The sequence below is a fragment of the Taudactylus pleione genome, unplaced genomic scaffold (assembly GCF_031769625.1).
Source record: "Taudactylus pleione unplaced genomic scaffold, aTauple2 ptg000043l, whole genome shotgun sequence".
Taxonomy (NCBI): Eukaryota; Metazoa; Chordata; class Amphibia; order Anura; family Myobatrachidae; genus Taudactylus; species Taudactylus pleione.
In genome coordinates this window covers 1998530-2025955 of record NW_028284445.1, presented here as the reverse complement: position 1 = coordinate 2025955, position 27426 = coordinate 1998530, and the positions used below count along the sequence as shown (strand labels likewise).

The 27426-nt window shown below is 48.6% G+C and overlaps 1 protein-coding gene across 8 annotated transcripts in view; it reads left to right on the top strand.

The window, feature by feature from the left end:
• The window catches only part of NHLRC3 (NHL repeat containing 3), an 85454-nt gene that overhangs the window by 29118 nt on the left and 28910 nt on the right, over positions 1-27426 (top strand). For 3 of the 8 annotated variants that reach the window (XM_088460186.1, XM_088460184.1, XM_088460181.1), the window contains one exon: positions 802-1240. The exons of the other annotated variants lie outside the window; for them this stretch is intronic. In XM_088460186.1, the coding sequence (XP_088316312.1) occupies positions 802-1057 (256 nt within the window). In that variant the 3' untranslated portion in view covers positions 1058-1240. Of the gene's footprint in view, positions 1-801; positions 1241-27426 lie in introns of those variants that run through there. 8 annotated transcript variants of the gene reach the window in all.

The following is a 27426-nucleotide window of genomic DNA, read 5'->3' as shown; positions in this document are numbered from 1 at the left end:
ACCTGATTTAAAGTTGGTATTTGTTTTTTGGAAAGCATCTTGTATGTTTTTGCACTGCGTGCAGAGGGAAGGGGGAGCGGGTATTGATTACCAGGGCCTGGCCTTGTTAGAGGGGCCCGGTCAGCTGCTGAGAGGAACAAATGTCTGAGGGGGACATCTTGGTGCTCTCACTCTCAGTAACCATGGCGACAGGAGCTCCTGGGCCTGGAAGTGATGTCGCAGGCGTCTCGCCAGACTTCCGGCATCCATTACTCCATTGATTGTGTATGCTGCCGGCTGTGAGATCTGCGGTGCGTGTGCGCATCATGCGCGTAGATGGTGGCTGGGGTGTACAGTTACCTGATCCCCACAGAGGTGAGGATGTGCCGCCGTGGTGTGTGTCATTGGGGCCCAGTGTGTATCCAGCATTAGTCGCATCACAGACGCAGCAAAAACTGCTCACCAAAGACGCCGGGCTGCAATCTCAACCGCAGAGGAATTTGTTTTAAACCCATACAAAGTCGCAGATGAAGCACAACGGAACTTAGAGTGAGAAAAAGCTGCGGCTGCTGCATCGTAGCACTGCGTATATAGATTCAGCCTCCGGGGCACACAGATATACAAAGGACCCACATCAAATGAATCAGTGTAATCCTGCAAAGCAGTTTGATCGCCCCCAGTAGTTTTATTCATACGCTTGGGATGGCTGAGTTAACTGGGACCTGGCGTGCTGAGTGGGGCTATTTGCCAAGACTAGAGCCACCGTGTATGAGGACACATCTGTAATACATTAAACAATCTTCATGGCTTTTTTTCTTTCAGATTTACATCGGACAAGAAGTATTTGGTCGTTGCCCAGTTAAATATAAGCAGACTGATGTTCTTGGCTGTCCCTGCAGTAGGGAGCATTGGACACTGCAAGGTTGTCAGCACCATCCAGATGGCCGATGGAGTCCGCCCTCATCTTGTAGATGTCAATAGAAAAACTGGATCAATATATGTTGCAGAACTTGGTGCTGGACAAGTGCAAAGATATGTACCCATACAGACTACAAATCACTTCATAAATGTACTGTAACATAATTACTGACTTTGAAAAATGTATATATAATATCTGGTGAAATGTATAAATTATCATGAATGGCAAGTGTCCCTAATCCTTATTTTTATTCCCTGGATATTTTATTACATCTCTGTATTACTTGTACCTTTCAATGTTCATATTCCATTTGCATATCTAATATATGACATTTTTGAGACATTTTGACTACGCTTTTTTTCTTCTTTTTTTAAACTGTTTGTATTACGTTAACGTTGGGTGAGGGAAGGGGGAGACAGAAGGCACCACATTACTGACCCTAAGGATGACAGGGGAGCACAGTATACTTAATGATCTTCATTAAACTTTTGGCCTAGGGGTGCTGTGAAAACAATGCTGATACCCTATGACTGCGTGATTCAAGAGAATTTGGCAACCCCCTGAAGTAGACATTGATTGGGGGATTATTTAGGTCCTGATTCGGAAGTGCACACAATTCGGCCACAATTACATACTTAAATGTGGATCCCTGCTGTATTGAGATTTGGCTGCATCACATCTGCTAGTGAGAGAAGCCTTCATCACTATCAACGCACATTTGCACCAGCCCCCGGTCCATACGCACAACTGTGAATAGGTCGCAATGCCACTTAAACTCCCATGACTTGTCCGCACTCTACTTAGCCAATGTATAAACGCCTGGTCACACCCACTCAGCCACAAAAGTAAATGGGCTGAGGTGCGTAAAAATCACCCGTAGATGCTGCAGGATGTGTATGCTGGGCTATAGAGCACACGCAGTGTGCACAATCACATGACATCTTGTGTGCAACTCTGGCTCTTAACCCTTAAGATTAATTTTCAAATAGACCTCTGCTCTTAGTAAATTATTATTATTATTCAAGTAAGTTACAATTACTATCAATTTGTATCTATTTTACCTGTGTGCACTAGGCTGCTTTACTCTGCCTGCTGAGGACTGGTATTACGTGTCACTTGTGTGTTTATTAGATAGTTTGAAGTACAACTAGAAGTATTTCCTATTAGCATATAGGGAAGAGTTTAGGTGTCTAGCACCTCCGTAAGCCTTTTTGCGGTGAGAAAAACTAGACCCACCTATAAAACAGTGACTGCCTTCCTAAATGCCCCTTATTCACCTGCACCAGCTTGTTTAAGTAAACCTATACCACCAGAAGACAATTATTATGTCCTTTTTCTACTTTATTGCAAAACTATGTAGTCCCCACTTAGCAAGGGAGGTATTTCCTGATCGGGATCTAATTGGCATCCCAGCGGTCGGGATACCGGCGGTCAGAATCTCTGCTCCAGAATCCTGACCGCTGACATTCCGACGTTAGGGTTAGACACTAGGGGGAGGGGTGGGCTGGGGGGGTGGGGTTAGGATATAGGCTGCGGGTGGGGAAGGTTAAGGCCCCCATACATCAGCAATTGATTGCAGCAATCGTGCAATTTGCAATCGATTGTGTATAAAAATCTTTCCCTTTTTCAATCGATTGCAGAATTGCCATAATCGATTGAAAAAGGGAAATATTTTTACACACAATCGATTGCAAATTGCATGATTGCTGCAAACAATTGCTGATGTATGGGGGCCTTAAGTCATAGGCTGCAGGGAGGGAGGGTTAAGTTTGGGCTGCTGGGAGCAGGGTTAGTGGTGGGGTTACGAATAGGATTAGATACTTGCCTACAAGGGTTGGTATTTTCAACCATTCGGGATTCTGAGCGCCGGGATCCCGTACCCAACCCCCATGATCTACCCAGCTGTTCATATAAGATATAAACTTTTGCACACGTTGTCACAGAAGAGCCTTTGTGTCGCCTTCGTAAATATCCTTTAATGCAGAGGTTCCCAAACTCCATTACAGTCCACGATTTAAGGACACCCATGCTTGAGCACAGGTGACTTAATTAGTCCATTTGATTTAAACATCAGGACTCAAGCAAAGATATCCTTAAAACCTGGACTGTAATGGTGGAGTATGGGAACCTCTGCTGTAATACCTGATTTGAGACCGTGACTGGACGTTGGGGGATATACAGTATATCAAAGCGAGGATAGTAAAAGGCTCCCATTTCCACCATGTAAATCCTGCTGCTGATTGTATTAAAACCATTGGTAATATAATATGAGTAGTTTTGTCTGCAATGTAAAAATACACTTTACATGCATTACACAGATGTTATAGATAATGGGCAGTCATCCTCCTTCCGTTGAGGATGTGACGATTGAGCGTCTGCCAGAGCTTGCACTGGTATTTGTGCATCTATAACATTCTCATATAAAAAGGACTTATAGGGGTGAAAGCAGAGTCGTAAATGCACATATACCACTGTAATTCAAACATTAGAATGCACAGACATGACACCTGAAATATGAACACATCATATTGACTTCTTAAAGGAATATCTGAGCCTTCAATGAGCTGTATTTTAGAATAAAAATGGAAAAATATAAAAATGGAAAAATCTAATTAACCAAGGGGATTAAATTCGCACTATTTGAGCGATGCGTAGTCAGGGCCGAAACTAGGATATCTGTCACCCGGTGCAAGGCAGCAATTTTGCGCCCCCTCCCTTCCCGTACCTGGATTTTGTCCTTGCGCCTCCATAAGGCAGTGCCACACACCAGAATGCCCATTACACATTATGCCTCACACTGTAATGCCCATTACCAAAGTGCCACTTACATATTTGCCCGACACCATTTTATGCCCCACAGTAAGGCTTCTAATTACTGTAACATTACCTGCTCGTTGCCATGGGGTTTCATGCTCGTTGCCATGGGGGTTTATGTTCGTTGTCAGGGGGTTCATTCTTGTTGTCAGGGGATTTATGCTCATTACCAGGGGTTCCATGCTCGTTGCCAGAGGTTTCATGCTCATTGCCAGGGAGTTTATGCTCGTTGCCAGGGGTTGCATGCTCGTTGCCAGGGGTTACATGCTCGTTGCTATGGGGTTACATGCTCATTGCCAGGGGGTTTCATGCTTGTTGTCAGGGGATATATGCTCATTACCAAGGGTTCCATGCTCGTTGCCAGGGGTTCCATGCTCGTTGCCAGGGGGTTTATGTTCGTTGCCAGGGTTACATGCGTGTTGCCCTGGGGTTTATGTTCGTTGCCAGGGGGTTTCATACTCCTTGCCATGGGACTTCATGTTCATTTCCAGGGGGGTTTATGCTCGTTGCCAGGGGATTTCACGGGAGAAGATGCAGCTTTCAGCATCTTCTCCCGGCAGTGCCAGCGTTCCCGGCACTTCCGGGAACACTGTGTGCATTGTGCTCTGCTAACAGACACTAGAGGTCCAGTAGGACCTCTAGCATCTGTCTCCTCCTTGGCAGCGGCCATTTTTGGATGGCCGTTTTCAGCAGAGTACATGCGGACGGCTAGTCCGCATGGACGCCGCCAAGGAAGAGACATACACTGGAGGTCCAGTAAGGATCTCTAGCATTTGTCTCCTCTTTGGCGGCGGCCATTTTTGGATGGCTGTTTTCTGAGTCTGCAGCCACTGCGAGCAAGCTTTTTTCACCCCCCGCAATCCGGCACCCGGTGCACGTGCACCTCTAGCCCCCCCCTAGTTGCGGCCCTGGAGTAGTGCTTCCTGAAAGTGTACCTATGTACGGGTATGTGACTGGCACCAGAAAGTGCAGGAACACACACATAATTCTCCCCCTGATATAATCACCCACACAACACCTCCCTCCTATATAGCATCGCAGCAGCACATCGGCCAGACAGAGAGAGCAGAGACTTCCTGGACCCTCCCCAGTGCAGAGCACAGCAACATGTTCTGGGCTGGGGAGGGAGGCCTCTGAGCAGCTCTCTCCCTGCCTGATGTGCCCCTATATAGCAGCAAGCGCTAGTGGGCTGGGGAGAAGTGTTACGTGGGAGGGGAGTGTTGTCCAGACTGCCCATGTGATTACACATCCACATCATGCCATTGCTCTACTTTTGTTGATAATACACCAACTACAGTCTACGCCTATTTCAACCCTGGTTTTAACTCCCTAGTCTCAGTGAGTCTCAGGTCAGACTTGAAATAATAAAAAAGTTGCAGATTACGAAAAGTTGCGAATGTGCATTGCAAAAAAATATATCACAATTTGATCATGAAAAAAGTCTTAAATATTTGTGTTGAAGACTGAAGCTGAATAAAGCCCATTATGTCTGCAGCGCTGGCCATGCCTGATATTGTGCCACACTACAGCCTGCATTGTACTCCAAGCCCTCTGCAGCCCGCTGGGTCTTCCAAAAGTGTATATGTCCTTTAATACACAGGTAGTTGCTACCACTGTGACTGCAGAGTGAGGTTTGTGCCCAATTTGGCAACACCAGTAGGTGAAAAGTTGGGATGGAAAACACTCTACATACTGGCTGACTGAATTGTAAGGAGCCCAGTTAGAGCTGATGCCCAGTGGACTCAGATACTGGCAGATCCGACAACTGGATTTTCACAAAGTCCCAATTGACATCTGGTCAGATGTGAGTCAAGATTGCTGGTCAATTTAAGCTAAGTTACTTAGCAATTTTGGGCCATAAAAAAGCCAATAGCACTTGTGAAGATTTATTTAGAAGAGATACATTTCTATTAACCAACAATTTCCTGTTTTATATGTTTCCATTATTCAATTTAAATTGCTATAAAAGAGCCGGCTGACGCAATGCCGACCTCCGGCTTCCCGACTGCTTAATCCCGGCAAGGGTTAAATGACAGGCGTCGAAATCTCGACGCCTGTCATTTTACCTACGCCAGGAGTTCGGCGACCGATCGAAGGGATGCCGGGCGCCAGCCGCGGACAGCCGCAAGAGGGGAGGGTTAGGTTTAGGGCTTCCGGGGGGGACTTAGGGCTAGGCACCCCCCTGGGAGGTTAAGGGTCAAGCTAGGGGAAGGGGGTTAGGGTTAGGCACCCCCGGGGGGAGGTTAGGGTTACGGCCGGCGGTAAATCATACTGATCCCAAGAGCCCACATGTTTATGGGAGGGTATACTTATTCTTGTTATACATTATATGCTATGTCATAGACAAAACTTTTCAGCTCAAATCCATATGCATTTATTTTACACCTTTACTGATCACACAAAGTGATTTAACAATAAAACCTAATTTACACATAGAATAACACATTCCGCAGTTCCTTTTCCTGTATTTCTCAGCTAAATGTGCTGTAAGACACTTGTTAATGCTTTAGTGATATTTACACTTCTATCCTTCTGTTCTGCTGATTTAATATGAGCTGTGAATTTCACAGTTAGACCTAAAATTAATTAATCTAAAGCTACACGCTAGCTAACGTTAAGTTCTAATTGTCACCAGGACAAGGGAGAGGAATTAGTAGATAAAGGAAGTGTACATTTTTATACTCTGCAGGGAATCTTACTAAGCATTATTTAAACCATTATTAACTGTAACAACCAGTCAGAATCCCCATCTAGGGGAGAAGGTAGAGCGCTCTTAACTCAATGAATGGGCATTCCTATACTCACGGAGGTAATCACGGGAACACTGACACTTCAGTGTAGGAGGTGCACTGGTAAAATATAGAGGGTTAACCCTTCCATGGACTTCTATTTGCAACGTGTTTCATAGCAGGTCTCCTACAAGAGGCTCATTTACAGTCGGATTCATTTGCGCCCAAACCACAAAAAAGCTATGTACTTTTATATTTTAAGTTACACATACTTGTATGCAGTGGTATGTAGTCGGGATCCTGGCGGTCTGAATACCGGCGCTGAAATCCCGACAGGTCGGGATTCCGGCACTAGTATCCCGACCACCGGCATCCCAAAGGTAAGTATCGGGGTGTTAAGGGGAGGTTAGGGTTAGGTAGCAGGGTTAGGATTAGGCACTAGGCGGGTGGGGAGGGGGATGTTAGGGTTAGGCATCGGAGAGGGTCGGTTGAGGTTAGGGTAGGGGTTAGAAAAATACTTACCATTACTTCCTATAGGTGTCGGGATTCTGGCTGTCTGGATGCCGCTGACTGACAGCACGACCCCTTTGGTAGGCGTGCGGGGGCGTGCCTGCCAGACGGAGGCGTTCCCGTGGGAACGCCTACTGTCTGAAGCCGGCCCCACTGACATCACTAGTGATGTCAGTGGGAGTGATTTTGGCTCTGATAGAGCCAAAATCACTCCAGGGCTTGTGGCAGGGAGACCCTACCGCAGGGTCTCCTTCGCAAGTACAATGGTCGCGATGGTCAAGACCATCGCGACCATCTTTTTGGATGCTCGTATATACGAGCGTCCAGGAGGACGCTCCATTTTAATGGAGAAGGTCCCTGATTCAGAGCGAGCGCTCTGGTCAGAGCGTCCGGCTCTGAATCAGGCCCTTTGTCTGTAGTTGTACATTTTTTTAGGCGATTTAAACATATAGTTTATAAGATACCTAGACTGAATTAGCCATGTGTAGAATGGTGGTCTATATGTTCTGGGTTAATTCAAAAACTACTGAACCTATTTTGATAAAATCTTCACTATTCTATTTGGTATATAGCAGGGAATAGGATAGGCCAGTGGTCCCCAAACTGTGCACCGCGGCACCCTGGGGTGCCTCGGGACACTTGCAGGGGTGCCTCAGGTTGATGGTCCAGCACTAAATCAAATTCTCAATGTGATGTAAATATGTGCACAAACAGAAGCACAAACCTGTCCACCACTATATAACCAAACCTAAGGATGACAGGTCAGCACAATTTACTTCACTTTATTACTTCACTGCATTTTTTTCTGAATTTCTGAATAATAAACTTTTTTTGGCTTAGGGGTGCCGTGAAACCAAAGTCGATGCACTAGGGCGCCGTGATTCAAAAAAGTTTGGGAACCACTGGGATAGGCTATACAATATTGCACCTGTGCTCAAGGGTGCAATTACAAACCAAAAACCTAATTGTGCACAGGGCTGTGTGGCCTCTCATGCAAGTGGTGGGGGAAGGCATGGCTGCCGGCAATCTGTCATCATCAACACCATGTGGGTGTAACCTCTACTATCCAATCAGAGCATCTTTCTATCGGTCTGACCAATCAGAATGAAGCCGCTTTGGCTAACCTTTAATCATACTTGCCTACTTTTGAAAACTAGTTTCAGGGAGATTATATTCAATAAAAGAATGCTCCACGTGCGCTGCCGAGGGGACATGGCATGTTCCACCCAAAGGGTGTGCCTAACTCCACCTATGGGTGTATCTATTGCCACTTAGGGTTGTTTCCTGCATTGTAATTTCCCCCTTAGCCCCCATTTTCCAGGTCTTTGTCCCCCCCCAGCTGTGTCATCAACCCCTGAGCCCCCACTTTCTATATATCTCTGCCTCCCCCTCCCGCCAGCTCTTACCTACTGTCAGTGTGTGACTGGGGCAGGTCCTGCTGTTGCTCTGTGCACCCTGGCAGCTCTGTCTTAGACATCATCTATTGCATAAATTTTTTATATATATTGCATCAATAATTATATGTACATTTACATTAGAGGCCTCCTACCTGTAAATTGTGAGCAGAGTCTATGGGTCCTGTTTTAGAACTCCTGACAATTCTCTCACTCAAACATGTACACCCCTATAGCACACAGTACAGCTTTAGTAACATGCAGCATTTCCTGTAACATATCTCCCAACTGTCCCGCATCCAGCGGGACAGTCCCGTTTTTCTGGGGCTGTCGCACCCGCGGGCCGCAGTGTCCCACGGTGGGGTGGAAGTTGGGGGAGCACAACCCGCTGCTCTGCTATGCAGAGCTCACCAGTATACGGAGAGCCTGGGGGCTGCCCAGCATCTCGGAGAGTGCTGGGCACGCCCCCATAGTGATGTAAACGGGGAAGCCGCGAGGCTCTGCCCCGTTTTCCCGAGACACCTCCCCATTTCCTGAAGCCACGTCCCTTTTCGGCAGCGCGCAAACTGTCCCTCTTTGGGGGACCTAAAAGTTGGGTGGTATGCTGTAAAAATACCCCAAATATGCTATCCATAGTTAGTCATCATCCATTCTATGCCACCTAGCATCTGTTAGCTCGGTGTCACCCAGCACTGAACCACCTGTCACAGCATCCAGTACAGCACCCCATCTATGTCACCCAGTACTGCACCCTGTGTCACCCAACACAGCACCTCCTCTGTGTCCCCCAGCACAGCACACCGTCTGTGTCACCCACCCTCCACCATTACAGCACCCTGCCATGGCAGCCTGAGCAGGAATCAGCATTAGCCCGGCCACTCCCTCGACCCACTAGTTCAGATCTGTGTCCCTGGAGGAGACCTTCAGTCTCTCCCCTCACTCTCCGGCCAAGTAATATCTCAGTGCCTCCCTACCTGCGTTGGGGTCTGCTAGGGCTTCTGTGCATGCGTCCTGGGTCCCAGGGTGCCGGGCATGGGTGCAGCCATGTTGGTCCATATCACCTGACTAGTATTCCCCAATGGTAGTCCTGCGGTCAATCAGCTGATCCAATGACCAGCTACCTCAGGGTATTTAAGTCTGACTTCAGGAACAGGAAACTGCTGTTCAACTTCGCTGTTCCAGTGATTGTTTTGCTCTCCGGTGTTTTCCACAAAGTATCTCTAGTGTGTTGTTTCAGCCCTCACGCTGACTTCCAGTGTTACTTGTATTAGCTCCCATGCTAATTCTCTAGTTACTTTAGCTCTCTCACAGAACTCCAGTGGTTCCTGTAACAGTTCGTGTGTTGTCTTTTAGTGTGCTGCTTAGCTCTCTAGCTGGCTCTCTGTGTTGCATCCCTGTGTTTACTTCTCACATTTCTCAGTGCAACTCTGTGATTAGGATCCCTACCAATTCTCAGTGTATTCCTGTGTCTACATTTCTCAGTGCAACTCTGCGATTAGGATCCCTACCAATTCTCAGTGTATTCCTGTGTCTACATTTCTCAGTGCAACTCTGCGATTAGGATCCCTACCAATTCTCAGTGTATTCCTGTGTCTACATTTCTCAGTGCAACTTTGCGATTAGGATCCCTACCAATTCCCAGTGTATTCCTGTGTCTACATTTCTCAGTGCAACTCTGCGATTGGATCCCTACCAATGCTTAGTGCAGTGGTTCCCAAACTGTGCACTGCGGCACCCTGGGGTGCCTCGGGACACTTGCAGGGGTGCCTCAGGTTGGTGGTCCAGCACCAAATCAAATTATTTATGAACAATTTAATATAAATACGTGGACAAACAGATGCGCAAACCTGTCACCCACTACATAAATTAACCTAAGTATGACAGGTCAGCACAATTTACTTCACTATACTACTTCACTAAATTTTTTTCTGAATTTCTCAATAATTTGGCTTAGGGGTGCAGTGAAAAGAATTCTGATGCACTAGGGCACTGCGATTCAAAAAAGTTTGAGAACCACTGGCTTAGTGTATTACTGTGTCTACATTTCCCAGTGCAAATCTGCGATTGGATCCCTAACAATTCTCAGTACATCCCTGTGTCTACAAACCCTGTGATTATCAGTGCAAGTCTGCCTCCGGATTATCTCCATTGACTATCCTGATTATAGTGTCTTCTAGTGTTTACTGTAGGGTTCCTAGTGTTAATCCGTGCTAATATAGTTTTCGGTCTTCCTGCCACTCCCAGGTACCTGTCAACTTGGTGCAGCGAAACCTATATCCCATCTGGAGGGGTCACTGGTGAAGACCACCAAGTGAGTTAGACCGTGCCTCTGGGCATGTCTAGCCACACCTGGGTTTGGCTGCAATAGGGAGACCTAGCACTGTCACTCACCTGCTTGTTCCCTAGGCACCCTAAACCCCTGGCTTTTGTCCTTACCTGAAGAACTTTCCATACGGTTCCTGACACCCACTCTGTCCTCAGTGGCTGCCTCCACGTCCTCATGTCCAGGCCCAGCCCCGGTCACATGAGCAGTCCTGGCAATTACTCGAATGGCAGTGGGGTGAAAGCCAGGGGATTTCTTGAGGTCTCCAGCGCAGCAGGAGACTTTACAGGGAATCATGAGTCTCCCGCCGGATGTGGGAGAGTAGGCAACACTACCTTTAATAAGTTATGTTTAATGTGATCAAGTTAGATTTAAGCTTTGTTTTGGCAGATAATTGCTGTTAGGCTCTCACCTCTGATAAGGGGCATTTTAAGAACTGGGGGGCCCTGGGGTTGTAGCTTGGGCAGCCTCCTGGACAGCAGCACTTCACAGGAGCTCTGTATCTGCATATGATTACCGGAGCTCTTTGCGATTCCCCTGACGCTGAGGCAGCTTAACAGGCTCCACAGCTTCCTGGTGAGACTTTGTGGATGGCCCCAGCTGTGTTTGCCATGACCTGCGCAATTCGTAGCCTTCTTTCTGCTCTGCCACCACAGCCTGTAGTTGTGTCCCGTGGCTGCAGTGCTTTGGCCCCCATGGCTGTAACTCTTATCTTCAGTCTCCGGGAAGAGGGCTGGCCAACTCCAGTGGTGGTTCTGGTGTGCAGTGCAGGAGTTAAAGCTCCCGGTTCTCCTGCTCTGTGGCCTGAGACTGTCTCGGCTATCCTGCTGCTCCCCCCTGTAGTAAGATGCCCTGAAGGTTTGTATCCCTTACCTGGCCAAGACACCAAGGATTCCTTCCAGGGTGCATCTTGTGGTGTCTTTGCGACCCTTGAGCCACCTTTTATGGGGTCAGTGCCATCTTGAACAGCTGGCAACTTGCTCGGCCTGCCACTCTCCCCTTTGGACAGATTGCTGCAACAGTTGGTTGACTAGTGCTACACCCAGTCAAGTGGATAACCGTCTCCAACGTAACTGAAGCATCAGTGGCCTGAGTTTTCATCCTAGTACTTTGCTTACTACAGGCGTTTCCTCTGGAGTGTAATTCATCCTTGATGCTCTGTTGCCCATATTTTTATGCTCAATTACTTAAATTGTCCCTAGTCCCTGGGCCTTCTCTCACTTGTTTTGGATGTGCATCTCCACGCCTCCTGTGATGGTTCTCTCTGATTAATGTTCTCCGTCCTGCCCATGTGACCTGCTGTTCTGTGAACCTTTATTCTAGACCTTTGCAATCCCCATACCTGAGCCTATCTTCAAGTGCTACCAGAGACTTTCCAGACTTACAACACCCTCAGGGTCCCAAAGAAGCATACCAAAACTTTCCTTCCTGGCTCTTCTGATTCATTTTCAACCTAGGGACCCTAGTGATGCAAGGAAGTTGCCTTCAGCAACCATGCCACATTCATCTGAGGTGCCTCCCACTATGTCCTCTATGATGGCCTAAACTCTCCCCCTCCCCTACTTCAGATGCCATAGTGGATTTGGATGCTCCTCTTACCAACCGCATGATGCAACACATGCTTCATGCTCTCTGAGTGGATATCACATCTGATGTGCACACTGCTCTCCAGGATGTTAGGAGTGATGTTGCTGGTGTAGGGGATCATACTGACCATCTTTAAAATAAAATGCAAGACTTGGTGGCTTCTTACAATTACCTTATTATGACACATGAATATACTTTGGCAGAGGTCTCTGCTTTCAAGGACAAGATGGCTGATTTGGAGGACCATTCCAAATGTAATAGCATGAATATGAACATGTGACGTTTTATTTCTGGAATCCAGTTTGGATGATAAAGATTTGATAGCATCTACCGTCTCCCGAAGTCATGCAATTCCCCAACCTCATCACCAAAAGATATTTTCCCTGACCAACCCTCCCCAACTATCTTATCAACTCTTACATCTTTCTGCCCAGAATCTGGAAATGAAGTCATGGCCCTCATCCGTTCTTCCCCCGCACCGCCCCCCTTGACCCTTTCCCCTCCCGCCTCCTCTGCTACCTCTCTCCTGCTGGCTGTTCCCATCTTGCCCACCACTACAATCGCTCCCTCACATCAGGCACCGTCATCTGTGCATTCAAGCATGCTCTTGTCTTCCCCATTTAAAGAAGAAAAAAAAACAGCCTTGATTCTAGCGCTCTCTCCAACTACTGTCCCATCTCTCTCCTCCCATTTGCCTCCAAACTCCTTGAGCAGATTGTCTACAACCGCCTCACAAAGTTTCCTCACAAAACCTGCTCGACCAATATCAATCTGGCTTCCGTTCTCTCCACTTCACTGAAGCTGCCCTCACAAAAGTCAGCAATGATCTCCTTGCTGCCAAATCCAAGGGCAACTACTTTCTACTCATTCGTCACGACCTGCTACTTTTGACACTGTGGACACCCTCGCCTCCTGCAAATCCTTCACTCTCTCAGTCTGCAGGATACTGCCCCCTCGTGGCTGATAAATCGCTGATAAATTCTGAAAGATGGCACACAGTGCCAGAGTCTTTGCGAGCTCCCGTGCAGAGACATTTTTCTGAATACATCACTATAAAGATGGCCCTGCGTTAGAAGCATAGGGTTTCAGCGCACCACGTGGGAGACACAATGGTTGGTTGAGGGTGCAGGGTATGCACCTATCGGCCCATGCGCACTGCATACACTCATGATAGATACGCCACTGCCTCTGTTTCTATTTATTAAGCAGGAAGGTCATTCAGGAGATGTCTGGGATTTATTTTTCTCCTCTCCTCTTTCTTTGCCCAACGGTTAGTTAAATCTGTGCTGTCGGCCCCCACAGCAGACTCTGCCTTCTCAGGCTTGTGCAGTTCACTCACCCCCTCTATAGGACAATGTTGGGCCATGGGCATGAGATATCCACTTGTCAGCACAGACCCGATGTGCCTGAGGTGAGAGAGCGGAGTTGGGCTGCATGGAGCATGGGGCAGGAAGGTTTTTCAGGAGATGTCGATGTTGGATCGAGTTGCGGCCTGCATGTAGCTACCTCTCCAACAGGGCATTGGCACTTGGAGGGAGCATGACGTTCAGTTCTACTGCCCATCCGAGTGACAGACATTTAGTAGCATATAATCGTTCAAATTAGAAAATGTGTAATCTCTCCCTAATATAATGCTGTGATGTCTCTTTATATTTAACATTAAATCATTTTAATAAATCATTTGAAAGTGTTTGATGTTGTATTTTTATATGTAATTATGTAACATAGACCAAGGTTGTCTTTACAGTGGAGGGAGCCTGTGTGCATCCTCCTTCACTGGCCCCCTCCTCTTACTCATGTGGCTGGCCGTCCACCGCAGAATCAATAGACTCTGGGCACTAGAGTGTGCCCAGAGTCTATTGCGCATGCGCAGATCGCCGAGGAAATGGTGCGGCGACATTTTTTTGTCGATTTCCTCACAGCGCTTGTGTAAAACGCCAGGGTTTGATCCGCACTGGTAGACCCAACGCGGGACCTCGGAGAGGTAAGTTTTACATAATATGGGTGCAGGGTGTGAGGTGCGGGCCGCACACCCTGCACCCATTATAGATACGCCCCTGCCTCCATCTGTATGTCCTGCATTGTGCTGTCCACCCCCTCTCCATCTATACGTCCTGCATGCTTCTGTCCTCCTCCCCATCTCTATATCCTGCAGAGTTCTGTCCACCCATCCCCATCTGTATGTCCTACATAATGCTGTCCACCCCTCTCCATCTGTATGTCTTGCATAGTGATACTCTCCATCTGTGTGTCCTGTATTGTGCTGTCATACATACCCCCCTCCAATCTGTATGTCCTGTGCTCTTTCTACTTCAGGGTCCATAGGGTATCCACAGGATACCTTGGGGTATAGGTGTGACGTCAGTCGCAGGGCACCAAAGAGTTAAGCTTTCAGCCTCCCAGGATGCACTAGGTCCCCCTCCTATACCCCGCCCCCGGGCCAAGGCACCTCAGTTTAGTTTGGTGCCCGGCCGGAGTCGGGTGCACCTGTTGGAGTGGGGGCTAGAAGAGCCCCTGAAGCTTTTTCTTCATGCAGCTGTGGCTGCACATCTGGATGAACAGCATGGACAGTCAGTCCTGACGTCCATGCTGTCTTCCCTACACCCCGCCGGTACCAGAACGCCGGTACTGATCCGGGGATGCTGGTGGGCATCTGGGGTCACAGCTAGCGGTGACCCCAGATGCTCCGGACCATGGCCGGATTCAAGAGGGACAGAGGTAAGCAGCGGGGTCCCGCGGTGGGTCCCCGCTGATCACATGGTCCTAAGTCCCCAGGCAGGGGGCTCCCTGGGGACTGGCTGCAGCGTGGAGCCAGGCGACCAACCTGCGCTTCCACTACCCCCTGGGACAGCGGACCGCAGCAGAGCGGTAGCGCTGCGGCGTCCCAGGGGTTAAATGCATGCCAGGGGAGCGCGCCTTCCCTGTCTCACAGCCGGCGCCTCCCCCGCTGCACACAGCCCTCTCTGCACTGTGCTGACTGGTCCTGTGTCAGCGCTCCTCCCCCAGGCCAGCTTCTCTCTGCTCCTCGGCGGCCATCTTCTCTGCAACGCATGGTGAACGCTGCTGGAAGTCTGGAAGGAAGCATCGTGGTCTGGGTCCCCCCGCATACCTCTCCTCCGCTGTGGCTCAGGTCTGTGTATGCAGCGCTGTGTCCTACCAGGCCCTGTGTCTGTGTAGTTGAGTGATCAGCGCTGTTAGTGCAGGAATTGTTATTTCTCTGCATTGTATGTGACTGTGCTAGCGCTGCCTGTAACTTTTCTTCTCTAAACTGTCAGCTTTATTACTGTCCCTGTTCTTTCTGCTAAAGCCCTTGCGGTGCGGTGCTGCAGGGTGGTCTCTCGCCTATTTAATACTTAATTGGTGAGAGAGGTCACATACGTGGTGCCATCATGTCTGAAAGTGATTTTCCCCTCCGGCTACAGTGTACCACGTGCAAAGTACCGTTAGCGGAGGGGGAGGGTAGCGCGGAGGGCCTTTGCCGGCAGTGTTTGTCCATGGCGCGGCCTATTACGGTTACAGCACCGGTACAGGAGCCGCCCTGGGCTTGTTTCGCTCAGGCGTTAACAGCTTTAGTGGGCCAGTTAGCTCCGCAGCCCGCGTTTACTCCGATGGGTTTGTCCCAGCAGTCTGTGGTGTCGTCACCCATGCAGGGGTTCCCACGACAATTGGTGGTACCCCACAGTCTCCCTATTTCCCCGCTCCCGGGTTCTCAGGAGCCAGCGTGGGTTAACTCCCTGACGAGTTCTGTACAGCACTTGTCGGATGTGTTGCAAGGGGAGTCTGTGATGCGGCCTCATAAAAGGCCGGTGGCGTCTCTGTCCGCTCCTTATGAGGATGACGAAGGGACGTCTGATGATGGGGAGATTCTGGATCCTTACGATCAGGAACCTTTCCATACTAAGGACGCTGATGCTAAGTCCAAAGTATATATTCCTGGACTTATTCGGGTGGTCCGCACAGCCTTGGTGATTGAGGACGAAGTTCCCCCAGCGGCTAAATCTAAGTATGCCTTTTTCAAAGATGTGAAGGGCGATGCCACAGTCTTTCCTCTTTCGGGTCAGTTGGTGGACCATTTAGAGGAGGCGTGGAAACAACCTGGCAAAAGATACCAGCCGCAGAGACGCCTGGCGGTGGCTTATCCGTTCGCGGATAATTATTTTGCTAAGTGTGAATCCCCTCCACAGGTGGATTCTCACGTGACCCGTCTTGTCCGTAGTGCCACATTGCCGATGCCATCCATGTCCTCCCTTAAGGATGCTACGGACCGCAAGGTAGAAATCTGCCTGAAGTCCGCTTATTCCCTTGCAGGGGGGGCAGCACGGCCGGCTATGGCCATTTGCTGGGTTGCCAGAGCGATGGAGCGCTGGGTGGATTCATTAGAGGCTTCTTTTGAATCCGACTGTCCGGCCGAACAGGCGGAGTTGATTGGCAATCTCCGTGATTCGGCCACCTACATCAACGAGGCGGCTCTAGACATTAGTACTCTGGTGTCTAGAATTTCTTCAGCAGCGGTAGCTGCTCGTCGCACCTTGTGGCTGCGATCCTGGAAGGCGGACGCAGATCCAAGAAAGGTCTGGAAGCGTTGCCGTTTACCGGAGAAGTTCTCTTCGGTCCGGATCTGGATAAGATTGTGGCCACGCTGGCGGCAGCCAAATCTGCTTGTCTCCCGTCGGCCGCTGCTCCTTCTGGTTCTGGACCATCGTCCTTTCGGTCATCTAGGGCCCAGGGCAGGCCCAAACCACAGTCGTTTCCTCGACAGGCTGGCCCTAAGAAATCGGTCAAGCCCCAGAAACAGGCATGGAGTACCAGACGTCCGGCCCCCAAGCCAGATGACAAGCCTGCGGCCTGACGGTCCGGGTCTCCCCTGGGGGATCCCAGGGTGGGAGGCCGCCTGCTGCAGTTCTCCCGGTGTTGGTCGTTCACTACGACAGACACTTGGGTTCTGGAGGTGGTCTCTCACGGGTACGCCCTCTCCTTCCGGCACAGACCCCCGGCTCGATTCTTCACCACGGGTCTACCATCAGACCGGAACAAGGCTACGGAGCTGCGGAAGGTATTGCACACTATGCTCCAGGCTGGAGTTATAGTGCCTGTTCCATTCTCCCAGAGGGGCCAGGGTTTCTATTCAAATCTATTTTTGGTACAGAAACCCAATGGGTCATATCGTCCGATTCTCAACCTCAAAGCACTCAACAAGTCTTTGCGGGTCCCGAAGTTTCGGATGGAGACCCTACGGTCCATCATTCTGGCGCTGGAACCTGGGGACTACATGGTGTCATTGGACATACAGGACGCTATGGCGGTCATGGCGGCTTCTCTGCGGCTGCAAGGAGTCCGCATGTTGCCGTACTTGGACGACCTGTTATTGGTGGCAGGATCTCCAGAGCTCCTGTTACACCACTTGGACCTGACCATTGCACTGCTGCAACGGCACGGCTGGCTAATCAACTGGCAGAAGTCCACTCTAATCCCGTCTCGGAGGATTGTGCATCTTGGAGCCTTATTGGACTCGGGACAGCAAAGGATCTTCGTGACGGAGGACAAGATCTCTGCTTTACAGTCAAGGGTGCGCAGTTGTCTGCACAGCCGCCGGGTGTCCTTACACTCGGCGATGAGGTTACTGGGCTCCATGGTGTCGGTGTTCGACATGGTGGAATACGCCCAGTTTCACTCCAGACCTCTGCAGCACCTGATCCTGTCCAAGTGGAACGGGCTGCCTCAGTCTCTGAAGTTCCAGACGATTGTGCTCACCCCGGAGGTTCGCCTGTCCCTTGCGTGGTGGTTAAAGACGACCCACCTCAACAAGGGACGTCCGTTCTGGGTTCCAAATTGGGTCCTGTTGACAACGGACGCCAGTCTTCGGGGCTGGGGAGCAGTTTCGGGTCCACACTTGTTCCAGGGCAGGTGGACACCGACAGAAGCGGAGCTTCCAATAAATATCTTGGAACTCCGTGCGGTCTTCAATGCTCTCCTGCAGGCACAGCGGTTTCTCCAGGGTCACCCGGTGCAGGTCCAGTCGGACAATGCTACCACCGTGGCCTACATAAACAGGCAAGGAGGAACTCGCAGTCGGGCGGCTCTCGTAGAGGTCTCTCGGATCCTGGTTTGGGCGGAGCGCAATCTTCCGGCCATATCAGCGGTCTTCATCCCGGGAGTGCTAAATTGGGAGGCGGACTTTCTAAGTCGCCAGGACGTTCATCCAGGGGAATGGTCCCTGCACCCGGACGTTTTTCAACTACTGGTGGACAGGTGGGGTCTTCCAGAAATCGACCTCATGGCGTCCCGGCACAACAACAAGTTGCTGGTGTACGGGTCTCGCACAAGAGACGAAGGGGCGTCTCTGGTGGATGCTCTGTCCGTCCGGTGGACGTTCAGGTTCGCATACCTGTTCCCTCCGGTCTCCCTTCTTCCACGGGTAATCCGGAAATTCAAACAGGAAGGAGGGACGCTCCTGTTGATAGCTCCCGCGTGGCCCAGACGGCACTGGTTCTCAGACCTTCAGGGTCTGTCCGTGGACAGTCCTCTGCGGTTGCCGCTACGACCGGACCTTCTGTCTCAGGGTCCTTGTCTTTACCCGGACCTGACTCGGCTGTCTTTGGCGGCGTGGCTGTTGAGACGGCCATGCTGAGGTCCTGGGGGTTTTCCAGCTCTGTGGTGCGTACCATGTTACGAGCTCGGAAACCGTCTTCCGCGAGGATATACCATCGCGTGTGGCATACGTTCTTCCAGTGGTGTCGACCGAGAGGTTATGCACCGCGGGAGTTTCGTCTGTCTCGGATTCTCGCCTTCCTGCAAGCGGGACTAGATCATGGGCTTCGCCTTGCTTCTTTGAAGGTACAGGTTTCGGCCCTATCTGTCTGGTTTCACCGTAGGATTGCTACAATCCCGGATGTGCACACCTTTATGCAAGGTGTTCTCCGTATTCAGCCGCCCTTTGTTCCACCTGTGGCGCCTTGGGATTTGGCTGTGGTCCTGAGGGCTCTCCAAGGACCGCCGTTTGAACCACTGGGCTCAGTGGATATTAAATGGCTAACAGCTAAGACTGTTTTCCTTCTGGCCGTTGCTTCAGCCAGACGTGTTTCTGAGTTAGGGGCTCTTTCTTGTAGACCCCCTTTCTTGGTTTTTCATGGGAACAGGGCAGTGCTCCGCACTCGGCCCGAGTTTCTTCCCAAAGTTGTTTCCCAGTTTCATGTTAACGAGGAAATAGTTGTTCCGGCCTTTAACTCACCGGGTCTTTCCGTGGGTGAGGCCTCTTTGGATGTTGTGCGGGCCTTAAGGACTTATGTTGACCGCACTTCTTTGTTTAGGAAGTCGGACGCTTTGTTGTCCTCTATGGCTTCTGTAAAAAGGGTTGGCCTGCTTCAAAGCAAACTTTGGCAGCCTGGATCCGTATGGCTATTTCTGAAGCTTATCTTCATGAAGGCCTACCGGTCCCTCCTTCTCTGAAGGCTCATTCCACTAGGTCTGTGGGTCCTTCGTGGGCAGCTCGACGTGGTGCCTCGGCAGTTCAGATCTGCAAGGCTGCTACGTGGTCTTCTGTCCATACCTTCGTGAGGTATTACAGGTTTGACACCTTCGCCTCTCAGGATGCTTCCTTCGGGCGGCGGATTCTCCTTTCTGCACAGGAGCGTCCCCACCCTTAAAGGATACTGCTTTGGGACATCCCCAAGGTATCCTGTGGATACCCTATGGACCCTGAAGTAGAAAATATGAGATATGGTAAGAACTTACCCTTGTTATCTCTATTTCTACGAAGTCCATAGGGTTCCACAGGACTCCCGCCCTGTCGCACCTGTGCTGCAGATGGGCTTTGCTCTGGTCACCGGTTTTCCGTCTCCCTCTGGTGAGAATGTGATTCTTGTATGTGTCCAGATCTTTGTTCTCTCTCTTCCTTCTCCTCCTCCGGCCTATGGCTTGGTAACTAACTGAGGTGCCTTGGCCCGGGGGCGGGGTATAGGAGGGGGACCTAGTGCATCCTGGGAGGCTGAAAGCTTAACTCTTTGGTGCCCTGCGACTGACGTCACACCTATACCCCAAGGTATCCTGTGGAACCCTATGGACTTCGTAGAAATAGAGATAACAAGGGTAAGTTCTTACCATATCTCATATTTTCCCTTCCCTCATCTGTATGTCCTATAGTGTGCAAACCCCCTTCCTATGTTTTGTAATGTGCCCCCCTCCATCTATGTGTTAGATTATGCCCTCCTCCCCCATCTGCATGTTTTAGATTGTGCTCTCTACCCCCATCTTTAGGTTTTGTATTGTCCTCTTTACCCTCTGATTGTCCACTCCATCCCTATATGTTGTGTATTATCTTCTGACCCACACACACATTTTGTTTTGTTGTGCCCTCCCCTGTTGATAATTTTCCTATCCATGCCCTGGTTCCCTAGTTCTCCTCTGCCACTGCAGAGTCTGTCATAAGGGCAACGCCTGTGCCACTGTCAGTGACCCTGGTGCCGGCTGCGCTACTTGAGGGTAGAGGAACTGTGGGAGGAGGAGAAGTGGATCAGCCTGATGGCCCGCTGCTTAGCATTTTCAACCCGGATACAGGGTCACTATCAGTCTGTGACATTGCTATAGTATTTATATTACTTTGTCTGCACATAGTTGACAACTGTCCCTAAGTTCCGAGACACTACCTGGTTTCAAAGGTTTCAGAAGTTACCATCTACACAATAAAATTCCTTTTTTTCTGCAAGTTAGTGCAATTTTATTATATACTAGCTGGAGTACCCGGCGTTGCCCGGGATTTTAAGAATGTATGTTTACACATCATCCTCCAACAAACCTCTCCTTAGGCAGGCCTCACAAAAAGTGTGACAAACTTCCCCATCAACAGTCCTAAGGTCTTCGAAGGAAGTAGGTCCTGTAAGGGTGTGAAGCAAACTTCGGAGATAGAAGCATTCAAAATTTGTTGGATGTACAGTGTAAACACGGCCAAGAGCTTCTGTTGCTCTGATACCAGGATGACCATCTACAGCAACTCCCTGTTTTCTGCGCATAAAAACTTTTCGAGAAGCATTCCATGTGTAATATTTTGGCAGCTCACAGTACAGCAGGGTCCTTGCAAAGTCATCATTTTGACACAGTTTGAAGAAAGAAGTCAATGTTGTTGCGTAATTTGGTAAAGTCACAGAGCTGAGTATGCTGGCAAAGCCTGCTAAAGCTCTCTTCGATAATAAACATTAAGATCATGACAAAACATGACAACAGAAATCTCTTGCTCCGAGGCCCTACCCATATGCCGTGAAAAAATAGTAGATAAGCTAAATCCTTTTCTAATTCCGTACCTGACCTGTAGAGGGTGAATGCTATGCAAACATTTGTTTTTTTAATTAATTAAAAATTAACAGTAATTAATTTTGACTTCAAATTTTTTTAGTTGTCTCCGCCGTGTTTTAATACGTTCGTATGTAAAATTTCACGATCTTGGATTTGTATAGAAATACAGAAGGACACATTTTTGCTTTTCCATTCTTTTTTTCATTTTTGGTTAATAGAATACCCATAAGTATCTTTTTGAACAGAAGAGACAACACAGCTGACCGACACTTCTTGCCCCTTATGACCGACAGCTAGTGCATAAAGTCGTTTCCTCCTAGAGGCCTCAGTACTTTGGCTGCTTATTAATGTGTGCTTCATAGTGAATCCTGTTGTGCTATCCTGTTACCCTGCTCAGCTATTCTACTAAAACATGTTCTGTGCAGTCCTGATATCATGTAGGACAGTCCTGCAATTCTGTTTTCCTGCTGCATATTCCTGCTAAATCTGCACTGTGCTATCCTGCTGCGTAATCCTGCTAAACCTGCACTGTGCAATCCTGTTATCGTGCTGGGCAATCCTGCTAATCTGCACTGTGCAATCCTGGATCCTGCTAATCTGAAATGTGCAATCCTGGTATCCTGCTGTGCAAATCTGCCAAGTGCACTGTGTAATCCTGCTGATCTGTCCTATGCAATCCTTATATTTGATGGGGAGATAGAAGCATCCAAAATGTGTAGAATGTACAGTGTAAACACAGCCAAGAGCTTCTGTTGCTCTGATACCAGGATGACCATCTACAGCGACTCCCTGTTTTCTGCGCATAAAAACTTTTCGAGAAGCATTCCATGTGTAATATTTTGGCAGCTCACAGTACAGCAGGGTCCTTGCAAAGTCATCATTTTGACACAGTTTGAAGAAAGAAGTCAATGTTGTTGCGTAATTTGGTATAGTCAGAGAGCTGAGAATGCCGGCAAAGCCTGCTAAAGCTCTCTTCGATAATAAACATTAAGATCGTCACAGCACATGACAACACAAAACGCTTGCTCCGAGGCCCTACCCATATGCCGTGAAAAAATAGTAGATAAGCTAGATCCTTTTCTAATTCCGGACCTGACCTGTAGAGGGCGAATGCTATGCAAAAATTGTGATTTTTAATTAATTAAAAATGAACAGTAATTAATTTTGATTTCAATTTTTTTAGTTGCCTCTGCCGTGTTTTAATACGCTCGTATGTAAAATTTCACGATCTTGGCTTGTAAACTGTGGATTTGTATAGAAAGACAGAAGGACAAATTTTCGTTGTTATATAGTAGATTCTTATATTTTAGTCTATAGATGGGAAACTATTTAAAAATAAGTATTTCAATTGCAAACAAGTACATTATAATTCAGTTCAATAAACATGAGATGCAGCAGATTGTAGCACTAGGTCTGCAGAGTCCGTATTACATGCAGGTTTTCAACAACAAAGTGTCCATTTAAATGACTATAAAATACATATTTGGGTAAAAAGTTTGTCGTCTCTTGGAAATATTCAGGGAATTCAGAAAATACGTTAAGGGCCTTATTCACAGTGAGATGCATACAGACTTTCTATCTAAGGGGGATGATTCAGCTGCGGACACAGTGACTGGGTTCATGCAAATTCCCGATTATCGGGAATCTGCACAAGCGCATGACCCATACTGCGCATATGCAGTACGGGTCTATGATCCCGCACACAGTCCAGCAGTAGACTGTCAGTGATTGACAGTCTGCTGCCATTCCTGGGCGGGGAGGGGGCGGCGACGGCCTCCGTTTCTCAAAATGGAGGTATGACGCCGCAGTTCTGGCGGGTGGAGGTGCCAGGATCTCCGTTGGATGATGGAGATTGCCTGGCCTCTTTTGCATGACCCCATGGTCACTTAGCCAGCCGATTCACACGCAGATGATGCGATGATTCGTCCAAGGATGCAGCTCCTTTCAGTAATGTATGCTGGAGGCGTTATGCCTCCTGCTGCATTACTATATTACATGTTAGCGGCTGCGATAGCATATCCGTCCGCAGCTGAATCACCCCTGAGTCCTGAAAAGAAGTTGCGTCATTAAGACCTATTTGGAGTCGGTCGCAAACACAGGTCTGCTGTGCTGACACAGGACTCCAGAGAGATAAGTATTAAACATGGATGTGCGTTGTCGGCACCCCTGGAGCCCATGTGCACTGAACACCCTGCACTCATTATAGACACGCTAATGGATGTGACTTCTGTCCTTGTCTGCAGCTTCTTTCCTTTGATGTGCCTGGGTCGAATATGATTGGAGGCATGGTTTCACTGTGAGATCTGAAATAGCTAAAAATCACAGTACACAAAGGGAACACATTACAGTTAATGGGTGGATAGAGCAGATAAGTACGCCAGTGGATTGCAGCACGTACAATTCGATGCCAAGCAGATGGTATTATTTTATTTGTTTTAATGAACCACTTAAATATAAGTGTAGGCATCCCCTTCAACTGAAACGAGTGTAATCTGCTGTGCAAAATCACTTTTTAAAGAGTGTTGCAGCAGTTTCAGGGGTTTTACATAATGGGTGTGTTTTCCCTGCATGTGACCAATCGCAAGACGTCATCATCATCATCAGAGCCGGAAGTAGGGGTCCCGGCGCCCAGTGCAGGCCATACTACCTACATGTGATGTCATATTGAGGGGACGGGGCCACAATTGCTGGGAATTACAGCAATGCCCAGAGCATCCTCAGGGGGATGTAAGGGCAGCGGTGTGCACATCTGAAGCGTCCTAAGGACACTCCAGGCGGCATTGTTGCACGGTGCCTTTACAAGCCCCCTTGTAGCCAGATGCAGGAGCGGGTGAGCGACGGTACCAACCACAAAGCTCTGTGCAGTGGCACCGCTTGCACACCGCTAGTTATGGCTCTGATCATCATCAATGTTACACATGCCAGGTTCAGTGCATCCATAACTCAAAGAACTCCATGTGTTAGTGATTGTGACTATTCACTGCTAATTGTAGTCGCAATTCATGAGTACATATCCACACTACATCTTTATTGTACTTTAACCACGTCTGCACGCCCAATGCTTGCGTCTGGATGCCCACTGTCCATGACTGGACACCCCACTCACGGCCCTCTATACATACACAGTCACACTTCTGTAGTAGGAATGAAAAAAGTCACATATTGTGAAAACTCACACATGCGCATCAAAAACAAATGAAACTTTTGGCAATAAAGCTACAAATCCTGCTTACGTCTCACTCAGAAGTGTGTACTACAGAACTGTGCACATTTAATTATATTTTAGTCTGGTAGTATTACTTGTTTAATGGCTATATTATTCCATCAAAAACTATAATATAAAATAAAAGATCCATACAGCATAATAATAATATAATTTATTGTCCATGTTTCAGGACATTGCCACACTCTTCCCTTCATGTGTTCTCAATCCACGCAGGATTGAGAGAAAATATTGTCACTGGCTGCATCATATTTCATAGTGTTCAGATTACTTGGCAACACCCTGCTGCGCGCATCTTCTGCAGAGGGCCGTTATTTCCAGTGGGGTATGGCCATGTCCCTTTCCCATTACCAGTGCATGACAGATTTCTTGGTGGCCCTGGGAGGTGCTTAGCAGATGGATGGTGTTACCTGATAAGTGCATAGTAGGTGTAAAAGTATACTTAAGTCATGCTTGCCGACTTATAAATTCTCCTCCTCGGGAGAAGCCTGGGGAGGAGAAGCAGGGGGCAGAGTTGGGGGCGGGGCTGACCGGGTTGCATCATTACGCCCCACCCCTCACGGGAATTTGTTGCGAACGCCGGATCTTGTAAATAGGGGCGAGGTTAAATGACGCGATCGTAATAGAATCGCATCATTAGGCCCCGTCCTCCAACGTACGAGCCGCTGATCCCCGGTAATATTCTTCCCATTCTCACCACCTCACTAGGAATTGGGCAGAATGCGGGAGAAGTGCCTGCCCTTCTGTAGGTGCGGGAAAATCGGGAGCCTCACGTGACTTCCGGGAGGGTGGGCAAGTATGACTTGATTAATGTAGAAACAAGATTTTATCTTGTAGACAGGATTATTAATTGCACTGAAGAGATTGAGAAGGAGCATTTAAAGGGACATTTCATGCACAAACTAGAGCTTTCTGCCACTTTTGAGGTCCCAGAGATCAGGTATCATCCCTATAAACAGGGAAAACACATTTGTAACCATGTTTCCAGCACTGTAATAAGAAGCTTCAGCCCCAGAAATGTACCACATGTTGCAAATAGTCTCTCAGTAAAACCACTTTACAATATAATCCTGTTTTCTACATCCCGGGTCAGAGCCACATTGCGGCTCTGACCTGGGTTATTCTGTTTGATGATCCGGATGGAATCGGTATGAAATGCGGCCGGCGGTTCGATTCCCGGCAGTGCCTGACCGACAAAAGCAGAGTTCCCGGCATCGGAAGCCCGACAGCGCTGGAAATCCCGATCGTCGCTAAGGTAAGTATAAACTAACCTAACCCCCTAACCTCCCCCCCAAGTGCCTAACCCTAATCCCCCCTCTAAATATCTACCCCCCCTTTCCCCGCTGCCTAAACCTAAGTCCCCTGGGGGGGTGCCTAACCCTAACTCTCCCCCTAGCCTAACGATAACCCTCCCGTGGGGGTGCCAAACCCTAAGTCCCCCCCGTGTGCCCTAAACCTAACCCTCCCCCCTGCGGCTGTCCGCTCGCGGCGCCCGGCATACCTTCGATCGGGATGCCAGGTGCCGATCTCCCGGCGTCAGGGAAATGACAGGCGTCTAGATATAGATGACGGTCATTTATCCCACGCCGGGATAAAGCAGCCAGGAAGCCAGCTGTCGAGATTCCGGCAGCCGCTTCCTGATTGTATACCATCCGGATACCCCTGGTCATTCGTTTACATTGCCCCATAAACCGGGTCCTTCCCAGGTCCGACCCTGCTTGCTACCCGGGTTGGATTGCTTGGTCACTGAATCCGGGTTATTTTTACACTGAGCCAACATGGCAATAACCCAGGTTATTTGGCCAGTGTAATTAGCAGGTATTTATTATAGAGGCACTGCATTGTTTTATGATCAATATAAACATACTTGGCAGCTGTATGCAGTCACAGACCTCCTCTGTAACGTCTATCCATTTCACTTACAGCTAGGGTACTTTTTATCATGTGTTATTGTTATTATATGTTATTCACACAGCCAACACAGTCTCCATTAATGTACAGTTGGGGAATACAGCTATATAAACATGACAGTATTATATATACAATCTCTTATACTGTACTGTTTATATATGTGTGTGTTCAGTGTAGGATGCCCATTACCAGCAGCAAACCCAAACAAGATAACTATCTTTCTCATGAATGAACTGGTCTCAAACTGTTACTGGAAGCAAAAAGACCTGGCCGCAGAGGCTGATGGGACTTGTAGTTCATATGATGGGACTGCTGTAGTGAACAGGCTGTACTGGTTACATATGCAGCACTCCAACTCCCAGCATGCCTCTCGCCTCCGCCTCCATGTGTGTCATTTGGAGGGGAATTTGGATTTCCTGCTGCTGCCGCAGATGTGAGCACTGACTGTGCAGCAGGATGAGCTCTCGCAGGAGGTGAGTACTGTGTATTGTGCTCTCCTGTCTGTTCTCCCCGGGCGGCTCTTGCACTGGCTGTTGCTAGCAATGCACATCTCTGTTACTTATGGATTTGCACGTTTCTATTGCTTGTAGATCCTCTATAGTCCTGTACACCCATAGCCCCTACTTACTATCACTTCAGTGTCTTTTACAGGGACACTTTACTGCACACTTTGTAAAGTTGGAGCTTATTATTGCCCTATGATTCCTGTCTGTTTATTGAACTTGGATATAATGTCATTTTTTTTTAATCTT